Raw genomic sequence first — 14,200 nt, forward strand, 5'->3', positions numbered from 1 at the left:
AGAAAGTATGGAGGAGAAGGGAAGAGAGAGATCAGAAAGTATGGAGGAGAAGGGGAGAGAGAGATCAGAAAGTATGGAGGAGAAGGGGAGAGAGAGATCAGAAAGTATGGAGGAGAAGGAGGAGTTCCACCTGAGATAATGATGTGATGATGGCCCTATGATGTAACTACAATAAGATAACAGTCATTTATTACAGACAGAAACACTAAAACATGCTTCCATTCTGGAAAAACAGTTCCTCTTTGATCTGGGTAGCTGTGTTTTTATTTGACCTATATTTTAATCATTACACATATTCAAGGGAGGGAGCAATGATAACCGTCTTACCTAGATTCACTCAAGTCCTTAACAAGATGGTTTCATGTTCAACGAGAGCTTTGAGACAAGCTCCCGTCACTTCTGGTCCTTTGGAGATGACTGCTTTCAGTAGTTTTCTCATTCGGTCCTGTTCAGTTGTTTCAGCTGTTATTCTGGAGTGCTCTTCTTCACCAATCATGTTCTTTGACCACAGATCATCTGCTATTGGCATTGAGTTTTTGGTTCGCTGAATTAGTTTAGCCCAGTGTTTCTTCAGAAACTCCTCAGCAGGAATGTCAGGGACTGTTAATGCTGAAGGGGGGTCAATTAAATTAATATGGCTTTAGGGTTAACAGCAGCTGTTTCTACATCTTCCAGTCTCTCCAGTTATCATTCCTCTGATAGTCATTTCTTGTATAGAGCTGACTCCAGGGTTGTGGTCAATTCCAATTAAAGTCAGTCAATTTAAAATAACAAATTGAAATAACACATTTTCGTATTAGGTTTATTGAGAAGTCATTGAAAATAGATTATTAATGTTTTATCAACAATCTACTCAGAATCCTCTAATGTCAAAGTGGGCCTGTCCCCCATACATTCAACATCTGGAAGGTCCCTCAGTCAAGTATTGCATTTCAAGCGATCAGTGATTGGTAGATGGGTAACAATAACAAATCAGACATTTATTATCTCTTTAAGAATGGTCAAGTTAATAATTATCCTGAGGCCCAGATCTGGGGAAGGGTACCGAAACAGTTCTGCAGCATTGAAGGTCTCCAAGAACACAGTGGCCTCCATCATTCTTAAATGGAAGAAGTTTGGAACCACCAAGACTCTTCCAAGAGCTGGCCGCCCGGCCAAACTGAGCAATCGGGGGAGAAGGGCCTTGGTCAGGGAGGTGACCAAGAACCTGATGGTCACTCTGAAAGAGCTCCAGAGCTCCTCTGTGGAGATGGGAGAACCTTCCAGAAGGACAACCATCTCTGCAGAACTCCACCAATCAGGCCTTTATGGTAGAGTGGCCAGACGGAAGCTACTCCTCAGTAAAAGACACATGACAGCCCGCTTGGAGTTTGCCAAAAAGCACCTAAAGGACTCTCAGACCATGAGAAACAAGATTATCTGGTCTGATGAAACCAAGATTGAACTCTTTGGCCTGAATGCCAAGCGTCACATCTGGAAGAACCCTGGCACCATCCCTACGGTGAAGCATGGTGGTGGCAGCATCATACTGTGGGGGTGTTTTTCAGCGGCAGGGACTGTGAGACTAGTCAGGATCGAGGGAAAGATGAATGGAGCAGTACAGAGAGATCCTTGATGAAAACCTGCTCCAGAGCGCTCAGGACCTCAGACTGGGGCGAAGGTTCACCTTCCAACAGGACAACTACCCTAAGCACACTGCCAAGACAATGCAGGAGTGGCTCCGGGACAAGTCTCTGAATGTCCTTGAGTGACCCAGCCAGAGCCCGGACTTGAACCCGATCTAATATCTCTAGAGAGACCTGTAAATAGCTGTGCAGCGACGCTCCCCATCCAACCTGACAGAGCTTGAGAGGATCTGCAGAGAAGAATGGGAGAAACTCCCCAAATACAGGTGTGCCAAGCTTGTAGCATCATGCCCAAGAAGAATTGATGCTGTAATCGCTGCCAAAGGTGCTTCAACAAAGTACTGAGTAAAGGGTCTGAATACTTATGTAAATGTGATATTTCAGGTTTTTTTTTATATATACATTTGCAACAATGTCTAAAAACCTGTTTTTGCTTCGTCATTATGGGGTATTTTGTGTAGATTGATGAGGGGGGAAAAACGATTTTATCAATTTTATAATAAGGCTGTAACGTAACAAAATGTGGAAAAGTCAAGGGGTCTGAATACTTTCTGAATGCACTGTACTCTCATGTTTACTTACTTGTTGAATGGGTGGCAGTGATGTATTCATCTGAAAGATAAACAAAATGAGGTTATATCACTCTAAATAGCATCTGTTACAAAAGTACAAAGTTATGATTGACATATGCTCCTACCTTGTGATACCACTTCTTTCCATGCAATCCTCTCATCATCACCGAATAACTCCATCTCAATGTCAACCCCTGTCATTTTCAAAACCGCCTTGAAAAAGCTTGGTGTGGAGTCTCTATGTATGAGATGAATCTTCTGGAGAGAGATGGAGAGAGCGAGAGAGAGATTGCTTGCAATGTAAACATGTTTCCCATGCCAATAAAGCCATTTGAATTGAGAGCCATCGAGCGAGAGAGAGCAATGGATAGAAATGTGACTTAAAATGTCAGATTCATGTTCTTAGTCTACTAAAACTGTACCTGTGGATTGATGTAGGTAGAACAGGGAATGTTCAGTCTGAAGTAACTATTCAGTTTGAAGGCCTGCTCCGGTCTTGTGATGAGAACCCTTGAAGACCCTTGAGACTTTTCCTGTTGTTCCACAGCCTGCGAAACGAGGCATGGAATACACAGCCAGACAATGTATAGTCTTATTCAAACATTATTCAGAAAACTAGCAACACACTATTACCTTCATGTTATGAGTGTCAACATAAACCGTACCACTGCTTAGTTAAGGTCACCTCTAAAAGAATGGTACCTCACCTGTATTTGGCTGGGGTTACTGGGGAACAGGTATAGGCGTGGAATTAGTGTTTGCTTTTTCACTGACAGATAGAGCATCAGCTCACAGTGGACATCTATGTTCCACGAAAAGATATAGCTCAGTATAACAGAGATAAGTGAGAACTTGGGATGGAGAATTTTGGCATGGAATCTGGTGACCTCATGCACTTCCTCAAAAGACACTCCGTGTTCCTCTACATGAAAAATCTTCATCTCATTCCTCAGGGAAGGGTTGGTCCCTGAACAACACAATAAAAAGGAGACAGAAAGACAAATATTGTATTATTCATCCAACTAAAACACAAAGAATATGCAGTATCAGATCACAGTAAACTCACTCTCAGAATATTCATTCATTCATTTAGGAAATGAAACTCAGTTACATGGAAATGTCTTTCTGAATATTATGTCTATATGGTTTTACCTAAACAGACAAAGTGTGGCAGATGAACTTCCTCCAGTTCACCTAACTCCATAGTGATGTCCAGCAATGGACCACCTTGTCCGTACTGCATGTCTTTCAGAAGTTGACTGTAGGGATACCAGTTCCTGAAGTGATACTTCAGAATGACATCTCTGTCACACACCCAGCGGAGCCCAGACACTGTGCACTCATAACGCCCTTTGGGTGTCCTGTGCCTGAGGGCAACAACAAGATATGGTAGAGCGGGTCAATCGTCAAATGGAGAGGTTGGATTAGAAGCCTATTCCCAAAGGTAATGGGGAAATACACTAGCAAGCGGAATGAAATGTTAAAAGTAGTTATTTTACCTGAAGATTGTCACTTCCTGGACGGTGGAAGTCAAGGGTTCAATCTGAAGCCACTGTGTGGAGTCCTGAACAAGGACAAGCATGTCAGTTATACATATGGGGCCAGTTTCCTGGACACAGATAGAGTCTAGTGCTGGACTTAAAGCATGATCAATGGAAGCTTCAATAGAAAGTTCTTTAAGGTCCAGGACTAGACTTAATCTGTGTCCGGGAAACTGGCCCATTAACCAAAGTAACTAATCTAATGTATTTATTAAATGTTACATGGAATGCTGGGGATTTATCCAATTAAACTGTCTAATGACAAAATATGACAGCAGTTAAAATCCTGCATTCCTACAAGCAGAACACAGGACTGTCTATATCCCAGTATGAATGGTTGGTCAGTACACACCTGGCTTTCAGACTGTGTTTATATTACTAAAGCAGAACACAGGACTGTCTATATCCCAGTATGAATGGTTGGTCAGTACACACCTGGCTTTCAGACTGTGCTTGACTCCTGAAGGTATGTAAAAGTGAGAATTGACATTATGACTTACCTCAACATGGTCACAAGTCTTACAGCTCTGAGGAATCCCTGAAGTCAAAAGTAGTTGTTATTTAAAACGGACAATCTCATGTAATAATGAATTAATAAATATTAAACAGACTTGTAATAAAAATGAATGTAAGTGAGCAACAGTCTCAGAATGTACACTCATTATCATACCATAATCTGACATTAGTGTTATATTAATGAATGTTTGTGGAAGCAGGAAACAACATGGTTCTGGTCCATGTTTTGTAGATGTTGGGGACCTGATTTCTGGTAGATCCCAGGATGAGAGCTTAAAGGTAGAGTCAGCTAAATGATGTTGTACGAGCAGCACCGCAGATATTGTGATGAGCAAGATGCCTGACTTCTCTCTCACACAGTATCTGCCCATGTGCACGGGTTCTCTTCACTCTCTTACAGCGTGGTAGCCACGGGACCAAAACAGAGAAGTTTAGCATCGTGCTCCAACACTCTTAGTTGTTGTAGAAATTGACCCACTATGCTGTTTACTTTGTGCATCTACATCATATTGCTGACTCTACCTTTAATTTGTTTTGACCAAATAGATCATGATTGTGTTCCTTGCCTGGGACTCAAGTATAATGAACGCTTTAAAATTATTTTGATTGAAAAACAATTAAATCAGTTAACGCTCACATTTCTCAGGTCCAGGCTTGATACAGCACTCTCCACCATGGTCTCTGCTGTTGGGAAAGCAGATGGATAGACTGTGATTAAACTAAATACAACTTATAAAGGCTTTATATAGCATACATACAGTCTTCATAAGCAATACAAAGGGTGTATAAAGGGTGACAGAACCACTCCCTATGTAGGGTGCATTGCCAAATGTGACATAACACCCTGTCAACTTCCATGAAGTCAATACTGATGGTGACATTACAGGTGACATTGCTTATCTTCATGAAAGCCTTTAGAGATGTGATGTCACCCGGTATCATGAGTTACTGTCTGTAGGTCCAACAGAACACATTAAAACACACCACTACTACTAATCTAACTGTCTGTAGGTCCAACAGAACACATTAAAACACACCACTACTACTAATCTAACTGTCTGTAGGTCCAACAGAACACATTAAAACACACCACTACTACTAATCTAACTGTCTGTAGGTCCAACAGAACACATTAAAACACACCACTACTACTAATCTAACTGTCTGTAGGTCCAACAGAACACATTAAAACACACCACTACTACTAATCTAACTGTCTGTAGGTCCAACAGAACACATTAAAACACACCACTACTACTAATCTAACTGTCTGTAGGTCCAACAGAACACATTAAAACACACCACTACTACTAATCTAACTGTCTGTAGGTCCAACAGAACACATTAAAACACACCACTACTACTAATCTAACTGTCTGTAGGTCCAACAGAACACATTAAAACACACCACTACTAATCTAACTGTCTGTAGGTCAAACAGAACACATTAAAACACACCACCACTACTAATCTAACTGTCTGTAGGTCCAACAGAACACATTAAAACACACCACTACTACTAATCTAACTGTCTGTAGGTCCAACATAACACATTAAAACACACCACTACTACTAATCTAACTGTCTGTAGGTCCAACAGAACACATTAAAACACACCACTACTACTAATCTAACTGTCTGTAGGTCCAACAGAACACATTAAAACACACCACTACTACTAATCTAACTGTCTGTAGGTCCAACAGAACACATTAAAACACACCACTACTACTAATCTAACTGTCTGTAGGTCCAACAGAACACATTAAAACACACCACTACTACTAATCTAACTGTCTGTAGGTCCAACAGAACACATTAAAACACACCAATACTAATCTAATTGTAGGAATGATTCCAGAGGAAAACACATGATTAAACATTGCTATGACTCACCTTTGAATGTGTTGGTCATCTATCTGACACAGGGTCATTGAGAAGGAGGAAACCCCAAACCCAAACCCAAGCCCAGGATAGAGGGGTTCAGTGAATGTGCTGTGTTCTGTGTAAAGGTGTGTCAGTGTACCAGAGGAGGACACACTATAGAAGGACAAAGTACCAGCTGGCCAGTCCAGATACACTCCAACTCTGTTAGAAACAGGACCAGGGATGGATCTGCCGACTCCAGGATGGTAAAAGTTATATCCACTGTCATAGCAGAATAAACACCAGGACTTCCTATTGTATCCAATCCTACTGTCCTTCTCCTTTCCCTTCCTCTGCATTCCTTTGTACACCACACCAATGTGAGCCATGTCACCATCCATCTCCACCTCCCAGTAATAACGAGATCCAGATAAGCCTTCTCTGCAGAGAACTTGGGGATGACGGTCAAATCTGTCTGGATGGTCTTCATAATGCTGCTTCTCCTCCACCAATGTCACCTTCCTGTTCCCCTCAGACAGTATCAGGTTTGGGTTTGCTGTATTTGGGTCCAGGGTGAGATGACAGGCATCTGTAGACAAAAGGAGAGTTTAATCAAACCACATCTTCATATAAAATGTTGTTTTGTAGGTAGAGAACAAGTATTGATTAGTTACTATAGTTCTGAATATGTAGTTAATTAGGATTGAAGAGACTTACATTTCCTCAGCCCTGATTTCAGCCTGAACTCTCCACCATGATCCACACTGTAGGAGAAACAGGTTATTGACTGACAAAGACCTAATAAAGCAGTCCACATTTAAACCATATTGTTGTGTTCTGGTGCACTATCCAAGTTCATTACTAGAGACATACAGGTATTTTATCCTACCTACTGCATACAGAACAGAGTACAATTCATTACTAGAGAAATACAGGTATTCTATATTACCTACTGCATACAGAACAGAGTACAATTCATTACTAGAGACATACAAGTATTCTATCCTACCTACTGCATACAGAACAGAGTACAATTCATTACTAGAGACATACAGGTATTCTATCCTATCTACTGCATACAGAACAGAGTACAATTCATTACTAGAGACATACAGGTATTCTATCCTACCTACTGCATACAGAACAGAGTACAATTCATTACTAGAGACATACAGGTATTCTATCCTACCTACTGCATTCAGAACAGAGTACAATTCATTACTAGAGACATACAGGTATTCTATCCTACCTACTGCATACAGAACAGAGTACAATTCCAACAGGATATCAGAGATGCAGAAGAAGAGTATTCATGTGGTGATGACGTATGCTGTGTTGGAGTGCTAAGCCTGCTGGGTAAACGTCCCCTTAATTCTACCATCATGTCCTCATGTTACTGAACCTACTACACTTCATAGGACACAACCACTGCTCACACTATTAGGACATCTATTCTGACTTACTTCAGCTTCATCAGTTTATCTGTGGGATCCACCAGAGCAGCTGAAAGCAGTCCCCCTGCAGAGTCTCCTGGGTGATTGTAGCTCAGGTCCAGCTCTTTCAGGTGGGAGGGGTTTGACCTCAGAGCTGAAGACAGAGCAGCACAGCCCTCCTCTGTGACCAGACAGCCAGACAGCCTACAGAGAGACACAACAGCTGTCTAGGTTGGTGGACTGGTGTCAATCATCTTGTAGGACACCCATACATTTGTCCATGACAAACATTGTGATGAAACATCAGATGTTCAGAGTATTTGTTTTACTAAGCTCAGTACCGACCTGACTGAAACAGCTGTACTTACCCCAGTGTGTGTAGTTTACAGTCTCGATCCTCCAGTCCAGCAGAGGGCAGTGTAACTCAGCTCAGTACCGACCTGACTGAAACAACTGTACATACCCCAGTGTGTGTAGTTTACAGTCTGGATCCTCCAGTCCAGCAGACAGCAGTGTAACTCCTGAGTCCTGCAGGTCATTGTCTCTCAGCTCCAGTTGTTTCAGTTGTGAGTTGGGTGAACTCAGGACTGAGGCCAGATCTGAACAGCAACCCTCTGTCAGACCACACTGACCTAGACTAGAGGACAGAAGAGCACATGATTAACAAATGTCTAAAACATCCACATAATAAGTCATACTGAAGAAAGTTAACTCACACTAGTGTCGGTATGTTGCAGAGTGGACTGGTTAGTCCAACACAGAGCAGCTCCACTCCTCTGTCTCCCAGGTCATTGTAGCTGAGGTCCAGTTCTCTCAGGGGGGAGTTTGGTGTCTGCAGAGCTGAAGCCAGAGTCTTACAGGATTCATATGTGAGTTCACAGCCAGCCAGTCTGGAGAGAGGAGATATAGTGATACACTGTTAAATATGCAAAGCTTTAAGAATAATGAGATGCATTAAGATAATAACAGAAGGACACATGATTAACCAATGTTAAAAACATACTAACTCACTCAAGATATTTACCTTAGTTTTATATATGTTATGTATGTTTCTGGATATGTCCCAAAAATGTTAAAATAATGTTAAAAACATACACATACTAACTATACTGAACAGAAATATAAACCCAACATGTAAAGTGTTGGTCCCACGTTTCATGAGCTGAAATAAAAGATCCCAGATATGTTCCATACGCACAAAAGCTTATTTCTCTCAAATGTTGTGCATAAATTTGTTTAGATCCCTGTTAGTGAGCATTTCTCCTTTGCTAAGATAATCCATCCACCTGACAGGTGTGGTATATCAAGAAGCTGATTAAACAGCATGATCATTACACAGGTGCACCTTGTGCTGGGGACAATAAAAGGCCACTCTGAAATGTGCAGTTTTGTCACACAACACAATGCCACAGATGTCTCAAGTTTTGAGGGAGCGTGCAATTGGCATGATGACTGCAGGAATGTCCACCAGAGCTGTTGCTAGAGAATTTTATGTTAATTTCTCTACCATAAACCGCCTCCAACATCATTTTAGAGAATTTGGCAGTACATCCAACCGGCCTCACAATCACAGACCACATGTAACCACGCCAGCCCAGGACCTCCACATCCGACTTCTTCACCTGCAGGATGTTCTGAGACAAGCCACCAGGACAGCTGATTTAACTGTGGGTTTTCACAACCAAATACTTTCTGCACAAACTGTCAGAAACCGTCTCAGGGAAGCTCATCTGCGTGCTCGTCATCCTCACCAGGGTCTTGACCTGACTGCAGTTCAGAGTCGTAACCAACTTCTGTGGGCAAATGCTCACCTTCGATGGCCACTGGCACACTGGAGGAGTGTGCTCTTCACGGATGAATCCCGGTTTCAACTGTACCGGGAAGATGGCAGAAAGCGTGTATGGCGTTGTGATGGCATTGTGTGGGCGAGCGGTTTGCTGATGTCAACGTTGTGAACAGAGTGCCCCATGGTGGCGGTGGGGTTATGGTATGGGCAGGCATAAGCTACGGACAACGAACACAATCACATTTTATCGATGGCAATTTGAATGCACAGAGATACCGTGACGAGATCCTGAGGCCCATTGTCGTGCCATTCATCCGCCGCCATCACCTCATGTTTCAGCATGATAATGCACGGCCCCGTGTCGCAAGGATCTGTACACAATTCCTGGAAGCTGAAAATGTCCCAGTTCTCCATTGGACTGCATACTCACCAGACATGCATGTTTGGGATGCTCTGGATCGACAGCATCTTCCAGTTTCCAGCAACTTCGCACAGCCATTGAAGAGGAGTGGGACAACATTCCACAGGCCACAATCAACAGCCTGATCAACTCTATGTGAAGGAGATGTGTCGCGCTGCATGAGGCAAATGGTGGTCACACCAGATACGGACTGGTTTTCTGATACACACCCATACTTATTTTTTTTAAGGTATCTGTGACCAACAGATGCATATCTGAATTCCCATTTAAGTGAAATCCATTGAATAGGGCCTAATGAATTTATTTCAATTGACTGATTTCCTCATATGAACTGTAACTCAGTAAAACCTTTCAAATTGTTGCATGTTGCGTTTATATTCTTGTTCAGTATATAGTACATTCATAATATATAAACACTCACAGTGGATACTGAAGATATTTAACTCACACTAGTGTCTGTATGTTGCAGAGTGGACTGGTTAGTCCAACACAGAGCAGCTCCACTCCTCTGTCTCCCAGGTCATTGTAGCTGAGGTCCAGTTCTCTCAGGGGGGAGTTTGGTGTCTGCAGAGCTGAAGCCAGAGTCTCACAGGATTTATATGTGAGTTCACAGTCAGCCAGTCTGGAGAGAGGAGATATGTTGATACACTGTTAAATATGCAAAGCTTTAAGAATAATGAGATGCATTAAGACAATAACAGAAGGACACATGTTTAACCAACGTCAAAAACATACTAACTCACTCAAGATATTTACCTTAGTTTGATATATTTATCACATTTTATGTATGTTTCTGCATATTTACTAAGACGTTCAAATAATGTTAAAAACATACACATACTAACTACATACATAATATATAAACACTCACAGTGGATACTGAAGATAGTTAACTCACACTAGTGTCTGTATGTTGCAGAGTGGACTGGTTAGTCCAACACAGAGCAGCTCCACTCCTCTGTCTCCCAGGTCATTGTAGCTGAGGTCCAGTTCTCTCAGGGGGGAGTTTGGTGTCTGCAGAGCTGAAGCCAGAGTCTCACAGGATTCATATGTGAGTTTACAGTCAGCCAGTCTGGAGAGAGGAGATATAGTGATACACTGTTAAATATGCAAAGCTTTAAGAATAATGAGATGCATTAAGACAATAACAGAAGGACACATGTTTAACCAACGTCAAAAACATACTAACTCACTCAAGACATTTAACCTTAGTTTGATATATTTATCACATTTTATGTATGTTTCTGCATATTTACTAAGTCGTTCAAATAATGTTTAAAGCATCCACATAATAAGTCATACTGAAGATATTTAACTCACACTAGTGTCTGTATGTTGCAGAGTGGACTGGTTAGTCCAACACAGAGCAGCTTCACTCCTCTGTCTCTCAGGTTATTGTAGCTGAGGTCCAGTTCTCTCAGGGGGGAGTTTGGTGTCTGCAGAGTTGAGGCCAGAGTCTCACAGGATTTATATGTGAGTTTACAGCCAGCCAGTCTGGAGAGAGGAGATCATCTGTTAGATATACAAATCCTTCAGAATAATGATACTGTAAACAGCAACTCAATAACAGAACTTACAGTGCTCTCTTGCAGGTTTTCACTACCGGCAGCAACCTCTGATAACCTTCCTCTGATGTGGTGTATGTCTTCAGGTCAAACTCCTCCAGCACCTCCTCTGACATCAGTAACAGGTAGGCCAGGGCTGAACATTGGTGAGGTTCTAGCTCTGTTTCTGAAAGAGTTCCTGATCGCAGGGAGGTTTGCATTTCTTCAACTAGAGAGTTGGCACCAAGTTCATTCAGACAGTGGAACAAGTTGATGATCCTTTCTGGTGAACGTTCCTCCTCTATCTTGTCTGAAAGGTACCAGACTGTTTCCTCAACTGTTTCCTCATTGCTCTGTGTTGTACTTCCTGTCTGTGTCAGAAGGCCTCGTAACAGATTCTGATTGGACTCCAGTGAGAGACCCAGAAGGAAGCGGAGGAACAGGTCCAGGTGTCCATTCTCACTCTTCAAGGCCTGGTCCACTGCTCTCCTGTGTAAGTCAGACAACTGGATTGACTCCTCATCTTCATCCTCACTAGTGGTGGAAAAAACATTTTCCTTCTTGTCCAGACATGATTCTAAAGCATGCACTGCTGCTAGAAACTCCTGAATGCTCAGATGCACAAAGCTGTAGACCTTCTCTTGGTACAGCCCAGATTCTTCTTTAAAGATCTCTGTACACAATGCTGAGTACTCTGATGCCTCTGTGACATCAAGGCCACACTCTCTCAGGTCCTCCTCATAGAAGATCAGGTTGCCCTTCTGCAGCTGTTGGAAAGCCAGCTTTGCCAGTTTCAGGATCATCTCTTTGTCTGACTGAGACAGTTCCTTTGGGTTTGTCTCTGTGACTTTGTTGTACTTTCTGTTCTTCACAATGAATTGGATGAGCGTGAAGTGTGTCAACATCTGGGTCAGAGTTTTGGGGACTTCATCCTTCTCTGCCTCTTTCAGCATCATCTCAAGGACAGTGGCTGATATCCAACAGAAGACTGGCATGTGGCACATGATGTGGAAGCTCCTTGATGTTTTTATGTGGGTGATGACTTCATTGGCCAGATTCTGATCTGTGATTTTCTTCCTGAAGTACTCCTCCTTCTGTGGATCATTGAACCCTCGTACCTCTGTCACCTGGTCAACACACTCAGGTGGGATCTGATTGGCTGCTGCAGGCCGTGAGGTTATCCAGAGGAGAGCAGAGGGAAGCAGATTCCCCTTGATGAGGTTTGTCAGCAGCACGTCCACTGAGGTTGGCTTCGTGACATCACAGCACCTCTCATTGTTTTTGAAGTCTAGAGGAAGTCGACACTCATCCAGACCATCAAAAATGAAAACAGTTTTGGTTTCAGCATCTTCAATGTTGTCAATCTCTTTCAGCTCTGAGAAGTAGTGGGAAAGAAGTTGCATCAGACTGTATTGGTCCTTTTTCAGGTTCAGATCACGGAAAGGAAGAGGAAACATGAAATGAACGTCCTGATTTGCTTTTCCCTCTGCCCAGTCAAGGATGACCTTCTGCACAGAGACTGTTTTTCCAATGCCAGCGATTCCTTTTGTCAGCACAGTTCTGATAGGTTTGTCTTGTCCAGCTAAAGGCTTGAAGATGTCGTTGCATTTGATTGGTGTCTCTTGTGTGGTTTGTTTCTTGGATGCCATCTCTATCTGTCTCACCTCATGTTCATTATTGACCCCTCCACTTCCACCCTCTGTGATGTAGAGCTCTGTGTAGATGTCCTTTAACAGACTTTGGTTTCCAATTCCTTCAGATATGTGTTGATACTTGTGTTTCAGTTTAGCCTTAATGTCTTGTTGGACTGTCAGAAGAGTATGACCTGTAGGAAAACAATGAGAGTTGGGACTCATAAGTTTGTGTGTGTGTGTGTGTGTGTGTGTGTGTGTGTGTGTGTGTGTGTGTGTGTGTGTGTGTGTGTGTGTGTTAGAGCGGCCTTTGTCCCGTTCTTTGTAATATTGTATGAAACACAGTCTTACTTCTTCTGTCCAGAAGGTTGTGTGTGATCTTTAATGCATCCTCACTGTCCAAGCTATCCACTTCCTTATTGTCATCTGGTAATGGTTCCTGGCTGAAAGCAGGTGGCTGATCACTCTTCATTGATAGCAGGCTGGGGGCAGGTGACTCTGCTCTGGGCTTCTGGACACTGAACAAAACAGGGAGGCAGATCACCTCATCAATATCCCATCAGTACCTCATCTACATCATTTCAACAAGTGTATAGCTGAACTCATAGAAGTCCTGATGTTTCTTTATAAAGCTACAGTCTGCAATTGGTAAATCTGTGTTTGGCCTTTTAAATGAATGATATAGGCCTACATTTGATGTAATTTGTGAACACTTTTCTCTTCATTAGTTTGATATTTTTAAGAGAACTGTATATTTTACAATTAATCTCTTACCTTTTAGAACTGGTGTCTTGAGTCATTTTAGAGGCAGTGGTCTCCTCCTCTCTCTCCCCAGAGAGACTCATTTTAGAGGCAGTGGTCCCCTCCTCTCTCTCCCCAGAGAGACTCATTTTAGAGGCAGTGGTCCCCTCCTCTCTCTCCCCAGAGAGACTAATTTTAGAGGCAGTGGTCTCCTCCTCTCTCTCCCCAGAGAGACTCATTTTAGAGGCAGTGGTCTCGTCCTCTCTCTCCCCAGAGAGACTCATTTTAGAGGCAGTGGTCTCCTCCTCTCTCTCCCCAGAGAGACTCATTTTCGAGTCACTGCTCACTTAGCTACACTAAGAAATAACAGAACAGTCAATATTTCCGAACATTAACAATGACAACACTTTTACTGTCTGTGGTCAGAGTTCAAACAGAGACTTCATGTTGCATTTAAACATGCACAGTCCAATATGTTATTAATTTGATTTGGATCCCGATTAGCTGACTCCATAACAACAGCT

General features: G+C 42.5%; 1 protein-coding gene across 1 annotated transcript; it reads right to left on the bottom strand.

The window, feature by feature from the left end:
* Positions 1-337: 337 nt before the first annotated feature.
* Positions 338-13,793, bottom strand: LOC121561649 (protein NLRC3-like). Its single transcript, XM_045210720.1, has 17 exons — positions 13,710-13,793; positions 13,287-13,453; positions 11,338-13,129; positions 11,081-11,254; positions 8,017-8,190; positions 7,584-7,757; positions 6,838-6,884; positions 6,151-6,709; positions 4,892-4,938; positions 4,239-4,276; positions 3,697-3,761; positions 3,350-3,564; positions 2,905-3,164; positions 2,620-2,745; positions 2,323-2,455; positions 2,208-2,237; positions 338-609 (listed from the first exon to the last, which is right to left on the bottom strand). Exons 1-17 carry the CDS (start codon positions 13,778-13,780, stop codon positions 338-340), a joined length of 4,344 nt encoding a protein of 1,447 aa, XP_045066655.1. The 5' UTR covers positions 13,781-13,793.
* Positions 13,794-14,200: the final 407 nt, after the last annotated feature.

This window comes from Coregonus clupeaformis, chromosome 35, assembly GCF_020615455.1.
Source record: "Coregonus clupeaformis isolate EN_2021a chromosome 35, ASM2061545v1, whole genome shotgun sequence".
Classification (NCBI taxonomy): Eukaryota; Metazoa; Chordata; class Actinopteri; order Salmoniformes; family Salmonidae; genus Coregonus; species Coregonus clupeaformis.